Consider the following 21,267-nt stretch of genomic DNA (forward strand, 5'->3'; position numbering starts at 1 on the left):
CAGTGTCTGAAATACATGGAGCTCCAGTTGCTTTGTCGTAGGCTTTAGCCCCAGAATTTGTAAACCTTCATACAGATTTAGCTCGTAATTGTGTGTCCCGTACTTAAGTATTAAGTAATTAGGAGTGTCTCACCATCTTTTCTTACAGATCTGAACCATGAACCGAAAATATATCTGTAATCTATTCCGAAAAACCCTAGGCCCATAGTGCAGACCGGATCTGCAGACGAACCGAAAAATAATCTACCGAACACTCTACCGTGAGCAGCCCTACCGTGGGTATGAACCATAATCGAGCGACAATTCCCCCTCCGATTGAGTTGCAGTTTGGAAACGGCCGTGGCGACGACTACTACGGCAAGGACGTTTACAGCTACGACAAGGACGACTACGACTGCGGCTACGGCTACTACCCCGACTACTCGATCGGAGGCGGCTATGGATGGATACGGATACTACCCGGACTACTACTCGTCTTACGGTGGTGACTGCAGCTTCGGCTACGGCTACGGATACCCCAGCAACTACGGCTATGCTGGCTATGGCTACGGCTATGGTTACCCTGGTGTTGGCTTCGGCTTTGAGTCCGCACCGACGGGTGGCGACGCTGGTCAGCAGGAGACTGGTGGTGTGAGTTCGGCCACCACCACGGAAGACGTTGCCTCCAAGTCGGTGGAGAAGGACAGCAAGACGCCGTCCAAGGGATCATCCGGCAAGTCCGGCGCTGCGGACAAGTAAACGGAAGCAACCAGGGTGCGCGTGCGTGCGTGCGTGCGTGTGTGCGTGCGAAGGCAAGAAGTCGGGGTACCGTAGACGATGGGCGAGGATGTAGCCCACGGCAAGTGTACTGTCGTGTACACCATGTAGCGTTGATAAAAACTGGCAGTGGTAGTACTAGTAGTAAGTAGAAGTAATACGCCGCCAATGAATGCCATCTTTCTTTTTGCGAACGTTTATTTTTGTGAGGTTAGTCGTTGGTCGTGGTGTTAGAGCACTCTTCTAACCGCATGTTACTAGTCGGTGATACAAGCGCTGGACACAGTCCGCAGTTCGTAAGAACTGTCGTTTGAGCTCCTGCGGATGTTTGAGATAATGCAACATAAGGTTTTATGTTGCATTATCGGTTAAAGAGCTATTTGAAATAACAGCAATGACAGTTGTACAGCAATTGTATTACAGCATAGCAGCGCAAACTCCGATTCATTACAGCTCAAAGCATGCTTTCGGCGACAAGCTAACCAGGCAGCAGCAATAATAAAGAGGGGTGATCAGTCAATCAATGCAATTTGTGAGGAATCGACCGAATCGGGGCAGCAAGCGAGCAATAGGTAGGTCGCCGTCGTATCGGCTAAGTTAGTTTAGGCATGTGGCTGTCATTTCTATGATACGATATCTGTATGTACATGTCGGACGCCACAGCAGCAGCAACTATAAACCGTCGTTGAGTAAAACAAAATTATCGCTATTGATTAATGGTCGTGGGTGCAGACTGTTTGTTGAGAGTCGACTTTGAAGTGAGGAGACCTAAACGGCATTGAAATCAGTTTAGCAATTCTACAAAATCAAGTTGCAGGCGTCAAAATTAGACATATAGCCCGAATAACCCCAGAAAATAAACACATTATACATTCAACATGATCCGAAGCTCAGTCTGGCAGCTTGAAGCTGTGCAGTATGCACCATGAATAGCAGTAACGCTAGTGTGAGTTCATGCAATGAAATGAAATTTGCGGTTATGACGGCTGACTACGCCCGTCGCCGCGCACTGCTGCAGCGCCGCATAAGGGGACTCCCGCGGTAGTAGCCCAATAGTGTGAGCTCACGTAGATCCGCCACGGCAGATCGAGCAGCGTAAGCCATCCAGCAAATTGACGCGTGATATCTCACAGTACAAAAATAAGAGCAAGCGCTAAAATTCAAGAACGTCTTCATCCAACGCTCTTCTGCGGCAAGCATAGCGCTACTACATAGTACTACTAGTAGTAAATAAAGTTTTCGACTGTGCAGGTTTTGGAATACAGTAAAAAACAGACCGAACTGCGAACACCGCGGGCCAAAGCCCGCAAACCAGTACATAGCCCACCTTTGATTCGCATTGGGCAGGTTGAAGACGACTAAAATACCATTCAGAGCAGCTCAGATGTAACGGGATACAATCAAGTGTACCCATTACATGAACAGTGACGGGTGTCACTCTCCCGAGTACATGGTACATGGTACCAGTAGCTCCGCAAGCCAACCATTTGAGTTTGTGTGGGCTTTTGTATGGTTAACTTGTAGTTTGTATTACGACCGAGTTAACCTCTACCAAAATACAGTCAGTCTTATAACCTACTCCTTTGTAGCAAACCGTTCCCTTTGAGGCCGGGAACTGGTGAACTGCTGTTCACCTGGATAGTAATATCCACACGCACTTCCTCTGTGCATTGTGCTGTGTGACCCCGTCACGCTTGGTAGCACTCGTAGTCAATCCTACGCCTACGCGGGTAGATTGATCTACCTGAATCCTCGGTGGCTCAGGTTTGTGAGCCACCATGGACCGAAGTGAGTTTCCTCACTTGACTGACTCGCAGTTCGAGTCGGTACGGAAGATGGCGAGCATCTTCAGAAGAGATGCCCTCCGGAGCTTGGCGGCGGCGACGCCAGCCGAGCAGGTCGAGCGGGTGAGCGGGTAAGCGCGTTTGACGAGTACGAACGCGGGCACATCGCTCATGTGCAGGGAACCTGCTGGCTCAGATGCGTGAGCCCAAACGCGTGCAGCCTAAGCCTCTGCGGCTAGCTGTGCCTCCGTTCGATGGGAAGGAAGGTGAGAACCTTCACTTCTGGATCCGGGAGACCGAGATCGCAATGAGCGCAGGTCTCGTCTCAGCCGAGAACCTTCGTGTCGCCTTTGCGCTCTCCAATCTTGTCGGACGTGCCAAGACTTGGGCGTATACGCGCGAAGCGATGTCGCCTGGATGTTTCACATCCTGGGCTCGGCCGTGTGAGCAGCTTCGAGCCGCTTTTCTCCCGGCGAACAACGAGTTCCGCCAGCGCTCGCGCTTCCTTGCCTGCAAGCAAGGGGAGCGCGAGCTGTACGCGTACGTACAGGAGATGCACACATTGGCCGCCTCGCTGGCGGGGAACCCACTGTCGGAAGACGTCAAGATGACAGTCTTCGTTGACGGCCTGAAGGTCGGTCCTGCGCGCACGCAGTTGTTCCGCGTGCGCACCGCCACTATGGAGGAGGCGATCCAAGTCGCCCTCCAGGAGGAGTACAGCCACAAGCAGGCTGGTGCTCTGGCTGTTGTACAGCCTGTGGTCACTGACAGCGAACCAGAACCCATGGATCTGAGATCGGCTGAACGGTATTCTGTCCGCTGCTATGATTGCGGCGAACTTGGACACTACCTACGTGTCTGCCCATCGCCAGGGTCTGGGAAGAAGACCTACCCGAAGACCAGAGGGTCAAGGTGGTGCCGACGCCATGCGCTGTCAGGTGCTCAAGGGGGACACAACCACCAGTAAGGACGAGGGCCTTGCTGGGGTTGACCCGAGTCTTTGTGATGGGTGTACGGAAGGCGTACACCACAGAGACCCGGGGTCCCTTGTGAGCACTGACGCTCGCGTTGGTGAAGTACAACGGTGGGTTGTCAGTAGTACACGTGAGTGTACGGGGGTAATGGTATCCCTAGACATGATTGAGTCTGGGACGTCGCGCGGATGTTCGCACGTCGCCAGATGTGTCGGTTGGAATAACGACACAAGTGCCAAGACTCTGCGAGAGAGTCGAAGCACAAGGCCAGATCTCATTGACTGAGGCTGGGCCGAAGAAGAACCTTGGGATCCGCTGTGACCCTGGCTGTTGCGCTCGAGGACGCTGACAGTAATGGAACCGCACATGGTCCCGGACATCGTGCCGAAGTCGGACCTGGGCATGGAACCGTATATGCCCTCGGATTGAGCAAGTATGACTAGTGCGCCGTGCAAGCTGCACAGGCTCTCGGTCGAGTAGCGCGACAACGCCTTGAGGCTAAGTCGGCCCTCTGTGTCTGACAGGGCATTGGTGAGTCATGTTCCCACCTCTGGACAGACACAAGGGCGTCCGATGGGACGCCAGGGCGCTGGATGCGTCCGACAAGACGAAGAAAAAGAAGGGAGGCATCACTGACATGATGATCTCCATGAAGAAGGTGCAGTGTATCTGCAACCGAGGGCTGTTATACCTGGCATGTGGAGCTGCCTCAACAAGCAACTCCAGTGCTGAGAGTCATTGCTCGGCATGATCATTGACAAGGGTGGTGTTCGATGACACCACCAGGGGGTAACCAAAGACCACTGACTAGCGGGTAACTTAGTTCCGCACAGAGCATGTAATGCTGAGGAGGCCGCTCAAGGCACCTCCGGCGTGGGTAACCAAGAACCACGGACGGTCGCCCAGACCTTAACTGAAGAGGAATGCGCTGCACGCGCTTCCTGTGTGGGTAACCAAATACCACACCCGGTCGCCCAGACCATAACCGAAGAGGAAGGCACTGCAGGCACTTCATGTGTGGGTAACATAGTTCCGCACGCGTCTAACTGATGGTGAAGTCGCCTGATGCGCTTCCTATGTGGGTAAGATAGTTCCACACGATGAAGTAAGGCTCCGCATGAGCCGGAAGGAATCGCTCGAAGCGACTTCAGCGTGGATAACTTAGTTCCAAGCGCGGTCTGTATGACCACGACTTGTGATCGGGTCACTTGGGTCTCCTCGCGTGTGGTGGATGGCCACACGGAGTTTAAGAGGCTCGTGACACCGCCACGATGTCATAGCCGCACGGTCCTCTTGGAAGAACCGCGCGGCTCTGATTTTAAGTGGGGGAGGAGTACTTCCTTCCTCCAAGGGTTCTGCACCTAGTCATCATGGATGACGTTCGACCGGGTGTCGACCAGCGAAGCTGTGGCCTTGCGCACAGAAGACGTGGCCTGGGTGCATGACGTACCTGCGGCGATGCATGTTGCGTCGCCGCCGACTCGGCGCACATGGTCGATCACGACTGGAGTGTGTCTGCCGGAGGGCGACACCTCACCTGACCACATACAGGAGCATGCTCGGTGTGACTGCGAAGGCTGCGGTCACTGCACGGCGTTGGGACAACAAGTGTCCATGACTCGGTGCCGAGATGGCTGAGTCTGAGTATGCGTGCATGCCATGCAGCTACTCTGAATGCAGGACAAGCTGTACGCTGTCATGGGTGCCATAGCCCGAAGACGTGGGTAACAGAGTAACACGTCAAGTCACGCAGACTCAGACTGCATCCAGGCTGGTAGATGCCAAGCCTTGGTCGACGATGTTGACCCGGAGCCCACGCAGGGTAGCTGCCCACGCCACCGGACTATGCTGGTATAGCGACTCGGCGCTGCAGGGCGGCGCGAGGTTAGGTGGCCGGCTAGCGCCTGGCCCGCCGGGGTTCGAATCGTAAGTGGGGGAGGGGATCGGAAGTGCCCTTCCTCCCGACGTCTCTGGCATGAGACTTGCTTCGTCATAGAAGCTGGTGTAGTGGCTGCATGGTGCATCCACTCACAAAGTATTGCAAGAAGGTGCTGGATCTGATGCATCGATGCTCAGGTCCCAAGGTCATGGTGACCGATGGCCAGCAACGTTGGCAGTGGTCACTGCCGCTGCTGGGCCGAAGCTGGCGCACGTAGACGCGCTACCGGAAGGCTGCCTCGGTCTGGCGAGGACATGGCAGCTAGTCTGCGGCTGGGTCCACAGACGAAGGCGTGTGCGTTTACGCGTCGCCATGCCGCAGCTCGATGCTGTTGCTACACTGGGTGCGGTACGTCTACCGACCAGGTAACCACCTGCACCATGCCATAGCTCAAGGCTGTTGCTACGCTGGACGTGGCACGTCTGCCGGCCAGGTAGCCATCAGTCCCGAGCATGGGTGTTGCCCACGAGGGGAGAACCCTACGTGTTGCCTTTGCAGGCATTCACAGTTGGCACGGCACATGCCGCACCTGTAAGGCGCGAAGTCATACGCGTGCACGTGGTACATACTACCTGTGAGATAGTCGCGATGCGTGACGCTCACTGTGCGCAAGGTACCCGCAGTGCACGCGACACTTCTTGTGCACGTGGCACTTGAGGTGCACGAGGCACTTATGACAGTCGTGGTCCGTGTCATACACGACATGCCTTTGGTGTATGAGGCGGTGCCCTCGTACACCTTGAGGTCCTGTATGGACCGTGTGCCATGCGGTCTTGCGCGCACACCGACCTGGTGTTGGTCGCCGCGACGCAGGATGCGATCGCCGGTGACGGAGGGCAATACATCCCACACCACGATGAAGTACCCTTGCGGCACCCTGGTGTCGATGGAAGACACCTTAGCGTCGGCGACGTGATGGCTGTGACGCGCTGCAGGGCTTTAGACAAGTCCACCGTGTTGCTCTGTATGATGAGCGGGTTGCTGGAAGCAGCCATGGTCGCTCAGGCAAACACGACGTTGAAGCATGACGCTTCATGGCTGTGGTCAGCGCTTGACCATAGCCCATGGGTCGCGCCGACGTATTCGGCCGACCGGCACACTGTGCTGTGACGAGCGGGGCCCTGTCGGGCCGCTGTCACGGCCGGAGATGAGCAATACAGCTCTCTCTATGGTTACGCTACGCGCTGACCGGAAAGGTGCCGTCCCTCGCGGGAGACACCGCCGCACGAACGTGCCAACAGGGCCCAAGGGTCATACGACGCCAACTGCTGGTGGTCTACGAGAGGCACCGCAAGTTTGGAGGCACATGCATCCCGTGCCGAGGCATTCTGCGCCTGCTAGCGCTGTGGATACAGCCACTAGAGGCGCCGGCTTTGCGGCCAACGTCGCTGAGGGCAGGGGAATGCCGCGCGGGGTGCCCGCTACGGGCACAAGTCACTGTGGGTATGACAATGAGGCGCGCCAGCATTGGGGCGGCGGTGCCCGAGAATCCGACTTTTGGGTGTTCGGATTCTTGAAGCTGATTGGAAAATCAGATGTGATTCTCAGATAAGTGGGGAAGGATGTAACGGGGTACAATCAAGTGTACCCATTACATGAACAGTGACGGGTGTCACTCTCCCGAGTACATGGTACATGGTACCAGTAGCTCCGCAAGCCAACCATTTGAGTTTGTGTGGGCTTTTGTATGGTTAACTTGTAGTTTGTATTACGACCGAGTTAACCTCTACCAAAATACAGTCAGTCTTATAACCTACTCCTTTGTAGCAAACCGTTCCCTTTGAGGCCGGGAACTGGTGAACTGCTGTTCACCTGGATAGTAATATCCACACGCACTTCCTCTGTGCATTGTGCTGTGTGACCCCGTCACATCAGATGAGTATTTGGAGCTGTTGGACGTTTAGAACAGTACAAATAAGTACTACTAGTATAGTATCTCTGAAACGAAACCAGACAGGTAGATAAGCTGTGGCACGTTGATGCGTTGGTTGTATTGCATTTTTGGTAGCCCTGACGTGAAACTACACAGTGATACTACGCATCCTCTTGTATCGAACCATCTTCTCGATAGGTTTTCATTTCTAGTTGATGGTGGTTTCAGATCCTGAAACCGTGATTGGATTGATGTTGCGCTCGCTCAACCTTGTGAGAGAGACTACTGAGTGGTAATGGCTTCGTCCATCATCCAGCCTCCGCGCGGCTCCCACTCTCTCACTTTCCAATTCGCCATCCCCACAGCACTCCACCACTAAACCGACCGAGCCCACACCCGAGCTGGCCTCCGCGTTTAACATGTATTCCAAGCTCCTCGCCGTGCTCAGCCTGTGCGTCGCCGCCTCCATGCTGCACGTAACCGACGCCGGTGCCGCTCCTGCAGGCTTTCCTCTATCAGCAGCTTCAACAACGACACTTGGTGGGGAAACACTTGATTAGTTTGTGAGGCTTGGCCTACACCCCTCTGAAGGCAGGATGGGATCATCGTGACTTTCCCAGGTCGAGAAACGAATCATGTGTTCCGCCACATCACGCAGCAATGCCGGTTGTAGACGTGTGTAGACGTAAAACACCAACTTGCCCAACGTCCCATCAGACGAATGACTAACTCGCTTTTCCCGGCAGCCATGCCCCACCAATCCGAAGGGAGTGCGTCGAGTAATCGTTTGGATTCAGGCCAGATTCGCAGCTGCAGCCTTGATCAGGTTCGCTACGGACGACTTCGACATTGTTCCAGACCCATTCACAGATGTGAGGTATCGACCCAATCGCTTTCCAGCTTGTATTTATTTTTGACGGATCGCGAGACAGGCCTCCGCGGCCGCCACCGGGCACAGGTGAGGCTGACCAGACCTGTAGTGACGAACTGTAGATCCTTGTCGAGTCTGGTCACCTTTGTGCGACCTGAAATGTATTTCCACGGAGTGTCCTTGGCCTCTGCTGGCCTGGATTGGAACACCATCCCGGTCTCGGACTGTCACGTCTTCAGCGCGGATACAATGTGTTCGCCCACCCGTAGAATAGTCTTGCACAATTGGCCCCGCAGCTCTGAGCTGCGGTCCAGAAAGAAGTAACCCAGTAGGATAGACCCCCACAACATGTCATTGGTGTCCGCATTGTCTACGAACCGGTCGGCTTCGAGTTGGCGATGCATCGCGAGCAGCATCGATGTGGTGACTGGTTGTTTCCTCTTCACGTGGCTGTTGAGGCGCTTATACCCTCGAGCAATGAGCTCATATTCCGGATTCTTATAATTGAGCCTTGCGTTACGCACGGACTTGTGAGCGAAGGCGACTGCCGCCATTTTCCCATCGAAAGTCTGGTATTTGTTTCCATTCTTGTCTCCCTCGAGGGAACAGATTCCGGCAAATAGTTCGACGATTCTGGTTTGCCTCTCTTGTGAGACCAGATCGGGAATCCAAACTCGCTGCAGAAGCTAACCCAGTGCTGAAACTTCTTTTCGTATGTCCGAAGCGAAGATGCACTGATGGCTGCTCGCTTGAGTTGCGTTGTCGCTTCAGTGGCGGCTCTGAGCCGGTCTGTTCAATATCACCATTCAAATTGTTAGTAACTGCGTGTACGTCACATGGACGTGTTCCGGAGGTTCGCCCCAAGATACGACTGGCCAACAGCTTAATTTTCCTTTTCGCTAGAAGGAGGGCCAGTTGACGCAACTGCTCTTGTCCTGCTGGAGACCGACAGTTCATTGTTTGATCGTAGTCAGTTCTGCTTCCGATCGAACATGAACCCGTACATGTTGCCACGATGTTGGAGTATCCCTGACGGAAGTCCACGTCTCGCATGTTGCTGTCAATACGTGGGCGAGGTTTTCTTCTGGGGTTGTTGCTTTGTTCGAGAAGTTCTTCTTTCTCATGGGTGTCATCCCGTGCACATCACAGCTCGACTCGGTCTGCAGGACTACCCAGCAGTCCTCTGCAGATGGCTCCGCGCCAAACATGCTCATGGGCACGCCCGCAAATTCGTTTTCGACCACGAGGTTTTGTCACCACTTGAGATCGCCGAGCAATGTCGTGCTCATGTGCACGCCGGACCAATCTGCATTGCTTAGCGCGCGTTGTACTGAGACCAGTCGCTGTGTAAGCGGCTTGGCCGTTGGGATAAACGTAACCACATGCCGGAGCACACCAATTAAGCTATCTAGGCGCTTCTTCGGTATATACTTGAGCTGCATCGTCTCCGCGACAATTTGTTTCACTTTGTCTACTTTACGCTGTGGAATAGTCACCGTCATGTCTGAGGTGTTCCAATCAATTCCGACAGCGTGAAAACATCGCGACCACGTGGTGAACTTGCCTTCATGCCACCCGTCAGAGCCAAAGACCAACTTTATCGCGTCACGCAAGCGCCGCTCTGCTTGTGCGAGACGGTCGCCTATGTCGACCTCGATAATGACTATATCGTTGACCCACTGAATTATCCAGAATGGCTCTGGATATCCGAGGATATACGAGGATCCTGTGCGCTGATAGTGTCGCGCAGCCTTCCCCATCACGGCGAAGAAACCTGGCGAAGCCGTCCAGCTGAAGACAGCCATCCCAGAGACCTACATGCGATCGAGGGATCCGCCCCCCAAAGGCTGATGCATGCTTGGCATGTATGGGTATGTGGTGGAATGCGTCAGCTATGTCAGCCCCCAGAGCATAAATGGCGTGACCAGGATATTGATGCTGCAGTTCAGTGATCCACTCCGCTGTAATGGGCCTACCTTGGCTCACTACTACGGCTTACACGTATGCGCACGTGTATGAGGAAGCGTAGCATAGTTTAAACTAGAGTTAATTATACTCGGACCTCCGAGTATAGATTAGTCTAAATAAACGATCCAAATAATGTTTTTGGATTAAAATGAGAACTGCTATTTTTGTTTTATGCTTTCTGACTTCCTCTAAATGTAATATTCTAAGATAGGAATCTGCTTGGCAGAATTCCAATGCTATGCATGTCGCTCATTGGCTAACAGATGCTGCTTTCAGCCAATAGGAATCCTAAGTCTCTATGGACAACCCGTCGTGGTGATCGTAAATGTATGTAGTATTTGGTGTGTGTCTACACCAAGGTCGAGAAAGTCTTTCGAACCTTTAACAGACGACGGCTGTTAGAGTTACAAGTGACTGTAACCACTTGTGCGTGTAACCCTGTTACATCCGCGCCGGCTCGGCTCGAGGAAAGATGGTGAAGCTCTTCTGTGCGATCGCTGCAGCGCGTTCGAGGTGGATATCGACGAGGGTGCGTCGGTTTCCGCGTTGAAGAAGGCGATCCAGTCGGAGAAGCCGAACAAGTTGAAGGACATCGATGCAGGTGACCTGCAGCTCTTCCTGGCGAAGACGGCGGACGGCGCGTGGCTGTCAGACGAAAGCGATGCTGCGCTGGAGCTGGAGGAAGGGAAGAGACACGCAGTCATTCAAACGTTGATTAATGGAGAGCCGATGAAAGCCACGAAGACTCTCCAGTACTGGTTGTTTGGCAAGACCAAGATGCTTCCACCCTCTACCGATCAGATCCACGTGCTGGTGGTGGTTACGACCGAAGATGCGGTTGTGCCGGCGTTATCGCAACCATCGTTCTTTTGGAAGGAGGCAAAGTCGTTGGTCGCAACGAATCTGAAGCGGCAGAAGACAAAACACAACAGTTCAGAAGGCAACAGTGCAGTTGCCGAGTGGGAGCTCGTGGATAGCGACTGCCCGACGCCATCTCTTGACGCAGAGAAGACGCTAGTCCACATTCCTTGGAAGCTACTGAAGATTTCAGGAACGACTATCCTTAAAGAAGGCCACGACCTACAGCTGTACTGCCGTCCGGAAACTGTGGATGAATGGCGCAAAATCCAACGCAACGCCGTTGACACCTACGCACAGGTGATCATTCGCGGGGCACCTGGAACAGGCAAGACATGCGCAGCTTTCGCCTTCGCGTTTGGTACCGTAGATCGCGATTTGTGGGACATCGTGTGGATCCACTTCGATCGAGCAGTGAGCAGGTTCCTCTGTTATTTGGTGAAGGGTAAGAAATTGTGGGCAGCAGAAGCTTGGAACGATCGTGACCTCAACAACTTGCTGTTTTCATCGAAGTTACAGGAGAAAAGGGCGATTGTATTTTACGACGGATACAACAAAAGTCACTTGGCGTGTGACTCGGTATTGCTTGAGTGCCGGAAGTGGTATTCTCGGAATGATCTCTCTCGGCGCCTTGTGATAGTGACGTCGATGGTCTCGCTGGGCAAAGAAGACCGGCCGGAAACTTACCAACCCATTAAGCCTCACGTTGAGATACCTGGCGAGAAGGTCAATCCCTGGCTCGATGCTTTGGATAAACTGGCCACTCCAGCCGACCACAATGTGCCTGACCAAGTGCTACTCGACAGGGAGATGCGTGATGTGGAAGGTCATTCTGAAGACAAAGGCTGCGCTATTCCAGAAGGTATGGAGGCAGACGCAGCAACGGAGGTGCTCAATGTTCACGTGTTCGAGTTGCTGTCGTGAACACTTGATGAGTACCGCACTGCCGTAAACGAAAACATATTTTTCGACAGTGTTGAACACGCCCTGCGTGATGGGGCCAAGGCGATTGGAGCGGCTAACACCCCGTATGAAGATCGAGTGGCGTTGGTGGAGAAAAAGTATTACGTCGCCGGCGGCAGAGCGCGAATGATGTTCGCTGTCAAGACGAGCAGGGCCATGGCCTCGCTTGACAGAGCCCTTATGGCCGTGGGCTCGCTAAAATCCTTCGCTGAATTTGATACCGGGGTGCTGTCTGGCGGTACAGTTAATCGACTTCTGGCTCTGTACCGTGGCGGGATGGACAAGACTCAACAGCGAATTGTAAGCTCGTACGCTGTTCGAGAACTCAGTATCAAACTCGGCCCTGATAAATTTCTGGAAGCAGTGAGCTTACTTCAGATGAACCCGTCAATGGATGGATTCATCTTTGAGGGATGGGTCATCGGGTGTCTGGCACATGGTCCGCTGACACTCAAGCAATTGGCTAGCGGGGGAAACGTTGAGTGGAAACAATATCCTCTGGTTCACTTCGACATCACGCAGCTGCAGCTGAAACTGCAAGCCTTATCCACGAAACAGTGGCTTGTGCCGTTTAAGTGGAACCAAAGTGGCTACGGCATCGTCTTCTTGGACAAGACGAGGGGTGTCGTTCGCTTTGTCCAGGTGACAAGAGCATTTCTTGTCACGACATGGAGCTACAGAGCCAGGAAATACATGGGTGAGAGGAATAAGCGAGCTGGAATTCACGACTGGTAGGCTTCTGTTTCAGCTACGATGGTACGAGGTTGCGCAGTAAGGCGTCAATCGTTGAAGCGGTGCAGAACTGAATATCCAAGTTACAGCTTCAAACATGCATCCTGCATTTGTTTTTTTGCCTACTTTTGGCAAGTTTGCTTATTGCTATTGGTTGCCTATTGCAAGCGCTCCCACATTCAGTACTGTACAGTAGTTCATCCGCTACATCTGGATGCGAACTTTGATCCCTCCGAACCTTGCTCCTCGTATTTCTCGACAAACAAATTAATAACAACAAGCTGCAAAATGTTTCGATGTTTGTTTGCCAAGCCTTCCTGGTGAGCTTAGTGCGCAGCATTCCGACGACAACTAATGAATGGAGAGCCCAGCTTACTGTCATATTATACGTAATGTTACTGTGGGGTTTCTTCACGGATCCGTGTGGTTCGCAGGCACGATGGTCTCGCGTCTTCTTGTGCTTGGTCGTCAACCCTCGGGTGTAAGTGCTGCATACTTTACCGAGACCAGTCTTGATCCTGATCTCACTGATTACGTGTGTGCAACCCTGTAGGTGAAGCGGGACGGCCACGCCGGCGAGGAGGGTAGCGTCGGCTTCTAGCAAGCGTGTCAAGCGTAAATGGAACGGATGGCGGTGAAGCGCGACAGCTTTTCGCCACGCTGCTTCTTGAGAATGCTAGGCACGACTAATAATTCTCTGTCAGTAAATAAATTGCCATACTGCACATTTCCTTCCTTACCTGCGAACCTTTTCGGACGCAGCTGTTCTCTTTCTCTTCCCTGTCTGCGCAAGCCGTGCATGGCGCGTTGCTACTGCAGACAACGCAGCTACAGGCCGGAAAAGCGCGAACCGAGAGGAGGGCCACCGGAAGCGCGATCGACCGACAATGCGTTCGATGCATGTTGACACGAGCTCTCCTGTCAAAGTGGCTATGTAGGACAACTTCAGACCTCAATGCAAAGAAGCACAGGACCATAAATGCCATAATTCCAGAGCTCACCCACCTGTGGAGCGAGATCAGCAAGCTCTACAGTAATGCCGGGGGTAAGTTACTACCGCATCGCCGAAGTCATAGTTCCTACCTGATACCGGTATACAAGGGGGGTTGTGGTTATAAGGGACCCTTCTGTTGGGAAGTGTTACATAAACATGCAACACGTTTTGACCTGATTGGTTAAAATGATTTTCATTGGGGGGGGGGGGGCCAACACCAACAGAAAGGACGGGCATCTCGCAACAAAAATATTGGATTTCTGAAAAGCCAGAAATGGCGCGGGCGCTGGGAACGAGAGCGAATGAGCGCATCGAGCGCGGTAAACACGTGGAACGGTAGCGGGGCGGCCTGTATGGGCTTCTGCGCAAGTGCTTGTGGTTATTTATGATCGGCGTTACGGCAACGTGATTACGAGAAGACGACAGCTCTTACGGCACCATAGCAAGGGTTTTTCCACATAGCAAACACTGCACCAAGCAACGTAGAGGCTGTATGGTATGGTGCTTGCTATGTAAAACTGGGTTTGCGGTCATCTATCTGCGATTAATTACGGGAACTGCAAAAGTTACCGAGCGCACTCCAGAATATCACAGTAGACATCTAGAATCAAAGCGGCTGTTGGTGCACACTAAGCGTGAAAGAAGATGGAACCAGGCGACCTTGACAGCGACGCTCTGCCGGCCTCACCGCTACCGCCCACGACCGACGCAGGCACGCGTCTATCGCGAGATCACAGGGCGAAGGTTTGCAAGGGTCTGTTGATGTCTAGGCTCAAGGCAATTGAGGCTATGGAAGACAGACTGGACAAGATCGCCAAGTACTCGCTCAAGCTTTTACACGAGCGCGACGAGCTGGCTACAATGCTCGCCAACGAGAAGGAGGTAGCTGTCCGTCTCGCAACGGTGCTTGGGGTGTCTGTGCGTGAAACCGGCTACGTGGTGCCGTACGGCGTAATGCTGCAACAGTGTTTCGAGGCTCTACTCGAGCAAGACTAGACCAATACTTCGCGCATGTTGTGAACACGAAGAAAACATCAAGCCGATAACAAATAAAACTGCTTTGAGGTCACAGTTGAGCTATATTCAAGTCTTTACGGTTGCCATCAACTCGAGGTCGGTTGCATATACGGTCTTGGCTATTTGGTTCGCTATCGTACTCACTTCAGGTTGCATAAGTACCATCCACATAATACGTAGTCGCATGACGGCAACGTCATCGGCTGAAACTGTGGCCTTGGTAAATCCTTCAGCATGCAATACACCTGGGCTATCACCATAACACCGCACGACGTTCCATCGGGATGTCTAGGCGCATCAAGCCACACACCATTCTACAACAGGATATTCCACTCCAATCATTGTCTTCTCGTGCCAGCCCAGTAGAAATGGCGCTACCGTCTCTTCGTAGGTATCTTCGATAGTCGCTCGATATTGCGGATCACACAGCGGCTCGTATAAGTAGGGTGTGATTGACGGTGGTTCAGCTTGGTAGGTGATACTGACAATGATGACACCCCATGTATGTTGCTCAGATAAACTGGCAAAACAACATAATGCATGCTCAAAATACGGGTCTGGGGCGGGTCAGGGCAGCAAAACGTAGCTGCATACGTATCCAACGCGTAGCAATCTCCGAGCGCGTCACAGATACATCTGACAGCGAAATCAATGATCATATCAGACAGCATCTCCTTGCGAGCAAGCATCCCAACCAATCTGTCCAGCTTTACAGTGCCTGCATCGCTTGCCAATCGGAACGTGGAGCTCAGAGAAGCTCCTTCAAGCTGCTCCAGCACTTCGTTTGCCAGGGCCGCGTGCTTGGCCCCTGTGGTGTCATCTGTGAGCTCGTCCGAGTCCGTTTCCACGTCGAAAAGCTCAGGATTGACCGTCATTGCGTCCCATTTAGTCGACAGTAGCCGCCAATGCACATCCTCCTTCCACGCATCAAGCTTGCGGACAACGTTGTAAAACTCGCTCATCGTGTACACTGCGGCGCTGAGCAGTACCAAACATCAACACAAAGCATAACAACATAACAAGCAACATTGTGAGCACCGCATAATACAACATAATGAGCAACTTGGTGACTACACACCTGGTGAACTGCGGGGTTCCACCGGGGAAGTAGGCGATGATCTCCTCGGTAGTGTCCTCCGGATGATTGTCGTCCGCGGTTTGGTTGAAGTACTTGGACTTTGATCGTTTCTTCTTCTCCGCTTTGACAACGGCTTCCAACTTGACGACGAGATTCTTTGGAATCACAAAGTCGTAGTCGCAGTCGTCAGCGTAGACGTGGTTGCGTTTGCTGTGAGCGACGCGCGAGTTCATGAAGTCGTCGTCCATGATGGTTGGGTAGTTTGCCAGCCGCTGACATGGTTGCGGTCAATAGTGTTGTTTGCCCACTCTAAAACACGCGCCAGCGACGGAACATTCTTGTCTGGGAGAATAATTGCAGCCAGCTGTCGAGGTTTCGCCCCCTTGGGCAGCTTGGTTTGCTTCAGTTTGGTTTGGGTAGTGTGGCGCACCTTAGGTTTCTTGGGAATACGTAGCACCTCCAGGATCCCTCCCTTATTTGCAACTTTTGCTGCCGTTTTAACACGTACGGCAGCTTTGGTAGGATAGTACTTTTTCTTCGAGGACAACACCGCTTTGGTTGGGTACAGCTTCGGCGTAGAGGGTGACGTTGCTTTGGGTAGAAGCGGAGTAGCAGTCTTGGGCATTGACGCCGACTTAGTTAGCATTGCCCCACTAGTCTTGCTCGATGTTGCCGCCAATGTTGCTTCATTGTTTTCTGCTGTAGCCTCTCGCTTAGAGGCTGAAGCCGTGCTGTCGGACCCCGCTTTATCTTGCTCCAACTCCTGGATGAAGTTCATGCTGTCAATTAAATCAGCCGGCGTGATGTCAGATGCGGTGTCAGACGTGTCTGGATCGTCGGATTCCTCACTTTCGTCAGGACTGGTAGTAGAATCTGCCTCAACGGTCTCCAAACCGCTTCGAACAATGTCCTTCCAGGACTTCAAGGCTGCGACGAAAGCTGGGGTAGCCAATCCTGCTAGGTGCTCCATCACAGGTTCGAACACAGCTTTAGCATAGCAATATTTCTCTTCTGATGAGAGAACCACAACGTTGGCACGTTCTCGTCGACGCATCTTGACGTAAATAACACCACGTTAATTTCGACGGCGGCGCCCGATCTTCTCTGCGACTTCTACATCATGTGCATGTTGGGGTGTTCCGTCTGCTGCACCTTGTGTTGCTTCGGACTCATCCAGGAAGCCGTCGTTTTGGGTCAGACCGTCACGCGCCCAGGAATCTCCAGCTTCTTTCATGGACGCTTGAACTACCTGTAGCGCTCCGACACCACCTCGAAGCTCTTTCTCCAGCTCGGACATTGCGACCATATCCCACCGCTGCGGGACGGCCGACTCAGGTAGACACTCGAATCGATGAACACGATCAGCGATGAACATCAAATGCTGGTATGGCAGGTGATGACTACAATAGAATAGGCATGTGCACGTCCATTCATAGTCGTTGCATACGTAGGTATTCCTCCGAGTACTGAGTTCCCACTCGCCCACAGCGTCCAGCTTCGTGCACTTAGTGTCCACCAGGTACACCATAAAGCGGTCCCATTGAGAGCGCACTTTAGACAACGGGTTGTCGCTAAGACGCGCCGAAACGCGTGTCAAGAAGTCAGGGATTGCGCCTGGGTGTCGAGATGTAGACACATGCTTCCTCATCGTCGCGAGTACTTGGCGAATAGTAGTCCCCTGGTGCGCTAACAGACCGCTAATAGTCGCATCCAGACGAGGTCGTTTGCCGAGAAGCAGCTTAACTTGGTTCTAATTCGATTCGATCCTGTTGGTTGTGGTGTTGCCAGCAGATAAGTACTTTTCCCGGATATAGTTAGCCCATATCGAGTCGCACTCCTTTCAGTTTGGCGTAAAATATTCCAGAAGTGCTGGACATTCCTTCTCACAGACTTTCGTAAACGAGTACAGCTCTGAATTGAAACTTCGCTCTGTGTTGCTGTTGGTAAACAACATACAGAGCAACCCAACGAGCAACACAGTCAGCAACACAATAACATAGAACAACATGGAATAAAACATAGCAGGTAACATTGAACATTCACTCCTTTCGTACCAGTAGATGAGCTTTCCGAATGCATGCTCCATCCGCTCGCGTTGAGACATCGTCAGGTTGTACTTCGGCCTTCTGCACACCTTCCTCCAGTACGTAAGGGCGTGAAATTGGCACAAGAGAACCTTGGCGTCAGGAAACACTCTCTCCAGCACTCGCGTCTCAATTGATGTCCATGACGGATTGTGACGCTTGAAGAACTCCAAAATGCGCTCCATGGTCCCGTCCTTCTGGTCCAGTGCGAGAAAGTCAACCACAGGGATGCCTCTTCCATTTGCTGACGTCACAACAAGACTTCCTACACGTTCAACAAATGATTGACAAGTAATAACATCTCATTAGTATCATAGCTAGTAACATAGACAAGAATAAGAGATAATTCAAACTAAGATGATAGCCTACGTTGTTGGTCCCGTGTGTCCAATCCATGACTAAACTGTCGCCCCATTGCTTGAAGCACGTCTTCTGCACTGCAGTTTGCATCGCAATGACGGAGGTGATGTCCATCTGATCCTGCAACAGCAGAACGTCATGATCATCGACACGGACAAATGTATCAAGCAGCAATCGGGTCCGTTCGATAGTCGTAGACCCTAGTACTTGTTGCAGCATGTTTTTCGTTTGCTGGGGGGATGACCATACCTGTAGATATTAATCAATCCAAATACAAAGATGTTAATACCAATCCAAATTAAAACCACTACAACACGAACAATGAAAAGCTCAACAACTGCATAGAGTTCACCAGGAACACCCACCAAGCTTGCCCGAGAGGTAGCGGTTGATCCCCGGCGTACTGGTTTGCACCTCGGCCATGAGACCGAGGTCCTTGTGCACGGCTGCTGGTAGCAGCAGGGATTTGCCGCGCGTGTAGGACTCGTAGATGGTCTTGGTGGTCCTGCGGTTGTGTATGTAGATCTACAAGGTGCATAGTTGTACAAGTTAGCATCTAAGCCCTCGAAAAAATATAGATACGAACAATACCTCCGTCTCTGGGTCGATGCACACCTTCCACTTTGGCACACCTTTCTCAACATACTTGACAGAGCGCACAGTGAAGCTCGCTTCGCAGCCTGTGTACCGCTGGCCACTCTCCCGAAGGCCTTCACCTCGCGAAGATTGTTTAGCGCCGTGGGTGCACCACATCGCCTTGAACTTGTGGGTGAAGTGATCGGGGAGCTTTTGAACCCCGGGTAGACTTAACAACACAGTTAACAACATAAGCAGCAACATTAGTATAAATAGAAGCACCATACTGTAACAGCAACATAACCCGTACCCGTCGTGGTTCGTTTTCGATTGCGAGCTCCGAACGCGGTAGAGCACCAAGTTCGCGTCTTGATAGGCATTGAGCGCTGCCTCGAACTCGCCCCAATAGGCGAACGACTTCCTGGCAAGAGGTGGCTTCAAATTGCCGACTGTGTTGTGCGCCTTGACCATCTTCTCCCGCTCCTCCCACGTTTCAGTGCGGCGGCGCTCACGATGACGTGGTGGCGGCTGGTCACTTGCTGACGTGATAACAGCCTGCTCCTTTTCCTTCCTCCCAACTTTCGCACGTTTGGGAGGTGAAGCACCAACTGCACTTCGACCCGGGGGCGGCTTGCGCTTTCGTGCTGTAGCTTTCTTCCTAGCCGTCGTGGAAGAAGCAGCAGCTGCCGCACGGCTGGCACTCGACGCTTGGACAGCGGCTTCAGCTGCGGCTTCTTCGCGCGTAAAAATTGCTGGATAGATTCTTCGAAACCTATCTCAATAATACACCAACACAACACCAATAAACATTAGTACAAAAATAACGCTCAACATTGCAAACAACACATAGTACAACATACCCGTCACTTGCCGCTTGCTGCCAGCGCCTTTGTCGTTGTCCTCCGCCACCACGTCCTTGTCCTCCACGGCGTTCGCCGTCTCTTCTTTGTCCTCACTGCCGAACAAGTCATCATCGTCGATTACGGCTGCAGCCATGCCACCGTCCCACTTGGCCTTCATGTGCGTGGCGGTGGTGTCGTCATGTTTCTCGTTCGGGCCGACCGCGGGTTCGACGGCGGACATGGCGCTGTTACCCGCCATCTCTTTGCCCTTCGCCGCCTCGTCGTCCTCCACGTCCCCCATGGCCTTCGCCTCCTCGTCGTCCTCCACGTCCTTCACCTCCCCCTCGCCCTCCACGTTCTCCGTACCCTCCTCGTCGTCGTCCACCTCCGTGTCCTTCGCCTCCTCGTTGTCCTTCTCCACTTCCTCCACGCCGATCTCTTCCTCTTCGTCCGGAGTCACCTCATCCTCCTCGACATAGTCTTCGTTGCCCTCGTCGTCTTGCGTGTAGCCTTGGGCGGCTTGGAGGTAGTCAACGGTCTTACGTGGCCGTGACGCCCTGCATCAAAACTTGTTAGCAAATGATATGGGTTGACGTAAGCTTTTGTGCCACACCTTGTTCTCCGGGGGCCCCTTGCTCTCCGAGCGGACGGCGCCCTACAGCACAACTTGTTAGCAACTACCATGGATGCGCGTAAGCTTCTGCGTCGCGCCTTGTTCTTCAGGAGCCTCCCCTTGCGCTCCGTGCGTCGCCATCCCCAACGCGATGGCGCTGCTGCTGTTTCGCGCTCTCCCCGTTGACGTAAAACAAAATGGGAGGCTACGGCACGTCGTACCTAAACGGAAATAAAGATATCACAAAAATCATGTTTACGGATATTGACAATTTTCACGAAAGATAAGTTGCGATAAATTTCCAGCAACACCTGTGTTGCTCCCAACGAGATATCGTCGAGTTGTAGGAGAGTTGCCGTAATGACTCCCGTTATTTGTAACATTTTGGCTTGTGTGGAGGAGCCCAGAAGTGCTGCCATCGCTTCGGAAAATATTACACCGAAATACTCAAATAGCCAGGATGTGCTAGTTTCCACAAGTTTCCACACGAACAAACAAACCAATCGGGTAGGGGTACACTGCACGACATAATCTTTCGGACACTCACATTTTTGTCCATATCTCAGCTTCTAAAAAGGGTTAGAGCTCGCTATTAAGATATGTTGTACATATCAGATCAATTTCTTCAGAGACACAAGGTATCCCCGATCGTCGATCAGTCGACGGGTCCACCCGATCCAACAAGCGAACCAGAGGCAATGAGCCCTGATCCGGGGGCGGCTGTCGTTGATACTCTCAGATCAGGTGGCGGACCGTTGCAGGAAGGTGATCGCGAGACAGAGGAGTCGGGGTCGTCTGCTTCGACTGTCCTCGTCAGAGACCCACCAAACCCACGGCCGGATCCTGCTGAGTCGGTGTGTGAATCTATTGGATCGGAGGACGAATGCTCTCCAGAACAGGAACAGGTGGTGTTGCCCCCCCCCGCCTACGCCGATCACGGACCAAGTGTGTACAGCGATGGATGACGCGAAACCGCAAGATGATC

At 52.8% G+C, this 21,267-nt stretch overlaps 9 protein-coding genes across 9 annotated transcripts; 3 read left to right on the plus strand and 6 right to left on the minus strand.

Moving 5' to 3' along the window:
* Positions 1-8,496: 8,496 nt before the first annotated feature.
* Positions 8,497-8,829, minus strand: PHYSODRAFT_419557 (hypothetical protein; the record flags this gene model as incomplete). Its single annotated transcript, XM_009537326.1, has 1 exon — positions 8,497-8,829. A coding segment is annotated over one exon (333 nt), but the record flags the coding sequence as incomplete, so codon positions are not given.
* A 621-nt stretch (positions 8,830-9,450) lies between these two features.
* Positions 9,451-10,002, minus strand: PHYSODRAFT_362027 (hypothetical protein; the record flags this gene model as incomplete). Its single annotated transcript, XM_009537327.1, has 1 exon — positions 9,451-10,002. The coding sequence occupies one exon, from the start codon at positions 10,000-10,002 to the stop codon at positions 9,451-9,453; it is 552 nt and encodes a 183-aa protein (XP_009535622.1).
* Positions 10,003-10,666: 664 nt separating this feature from the next.
* On the plus strand, positions 10,667-10,987 carry PHYSODRAFT_442537 (hypothetical protein; the record flags this gene model as incomplete). Its single annotated transcript, XM_009537328.1, has 1 exon — positions 10,667-10,987. A coding segment is annotated over one exon (321 nt), but the record flags the coding sequence as incomplete, so codon positions are not given.
* Positions 10,988-11,671: 684 nt separating this feature from the next.
* PHYSODRAFT_305805 (hypothetical protein) lies at positions 11,672-12,721 on the plus strand (the record flags this gene model as incomplete). The annotated part of the gene is made up of 2 exons (XM_009537329.1): positions 11,672-11,943; positions 11,998-12,721. The coding sequence occupies 2 exons, from the start codon at positions 11,672-11,674 to the stop codon at positions 12,719-12,721; spliced, it is 996 nt and encodes a 331-aa protein (XP_009535624.1).
* A 1,636-nt stretch (positions 12,722-14,357) lies between these two features.
* Positions 14,358-14,708, plus strand: PHYSODRAFT_524222 (hypothetical protein; the record flags this gene model as incomplete). Its single annotated transcript, XM_009537330.1, has 1 exon — positions 14,358-14,708. The coding sequence occupies one exon, from the start codon at positions 14,358-14,360 to the stop codon at positions 14,706-14,708; it is 351 nt and encodes a 116-aa protein (XP_009535625.1).
* Positions 14,709-15,229: 521 nt separating this feature from the next.
* On the minus strand, positions 15,230-15,688 carry PHYSODRAFT_380363 (hypothetical protein; the record flags this gene model as incomplete). Its single annotated transcript, XM_009537331.1, has 1 exon — positions 15,230-15,688. A coding segment is annotated over one exon (459 nt), but the record flags the coding sequence as incomplete, so codon positions are not given.
* A 1,428-nt stretch (positions 15,689-17,116) lies between these two features.
* On the minus strand, positions 17,117-17,299 carry PHYSODRAFT_416105 (hypothetical protein; the record flags this gene model as incomplete). The annotated part of the gene is made up of 1 exon (XM_009537332.1): positions 17,117-17,299. A coding segment is annotated over one exon (183 nt), but the record flags the coding sequence as incomplete, so codon positions are not given.
* A 741-nt stretch (positions 17,300-18,040) lies between these two features.
* On the minus strand, positions 18,041-18,422 carry PHYSODRAFT_414709 (hypothetical protein; the record flags this gene model as incomplete). Its single annotated transcript, XM_009537333.1, has 2 exons — positions 18,041-18,192; positions 18,245-18,422. Coding segments are annotated over 2 exons (330 nt in total), but the record flags the coding sequence as incomplete, so codon positions are not given.
* Positions 18,423-18,599: 177 nt separating this feature from the next.
* Positions 18,600-20,535, minus strand: PHYSODRAFT_252274 (hypothetical protein; the record flags this gene model as incomplete). Its single annotated transcript, XM_009537334.1, has 5 exons — positions 18,600-18,756; positions 18,898-19,056; positions 19,138-19,579; positions 19,688-20,226; positions 20,504-20,535. The coding sequence occupies 5 exons, from the start codon at positions 20,533-20,535 to the stop codon at positions 18,600-18,602; spliced, it is 1,329 nt and encodes a 442-aa protein (XP_009535629.1).
* Positions 20,536-21,267: the final 732 nt, after the last annotated feature.

Source organism: Phytophthora sojae (genome assembly GCF_000149755.1).
Source record: "Phytophthora sojae unplaced genomic scaffold PHYSOscaffold_10, whole genome shotgun sequence".
NCBI classification, from domain to species: Eukaryota; Oomycota; class Peronosporomycetes; order Peronosporales; family Peronosporaceae; genus Phytophthora; species Phytophthora sojae.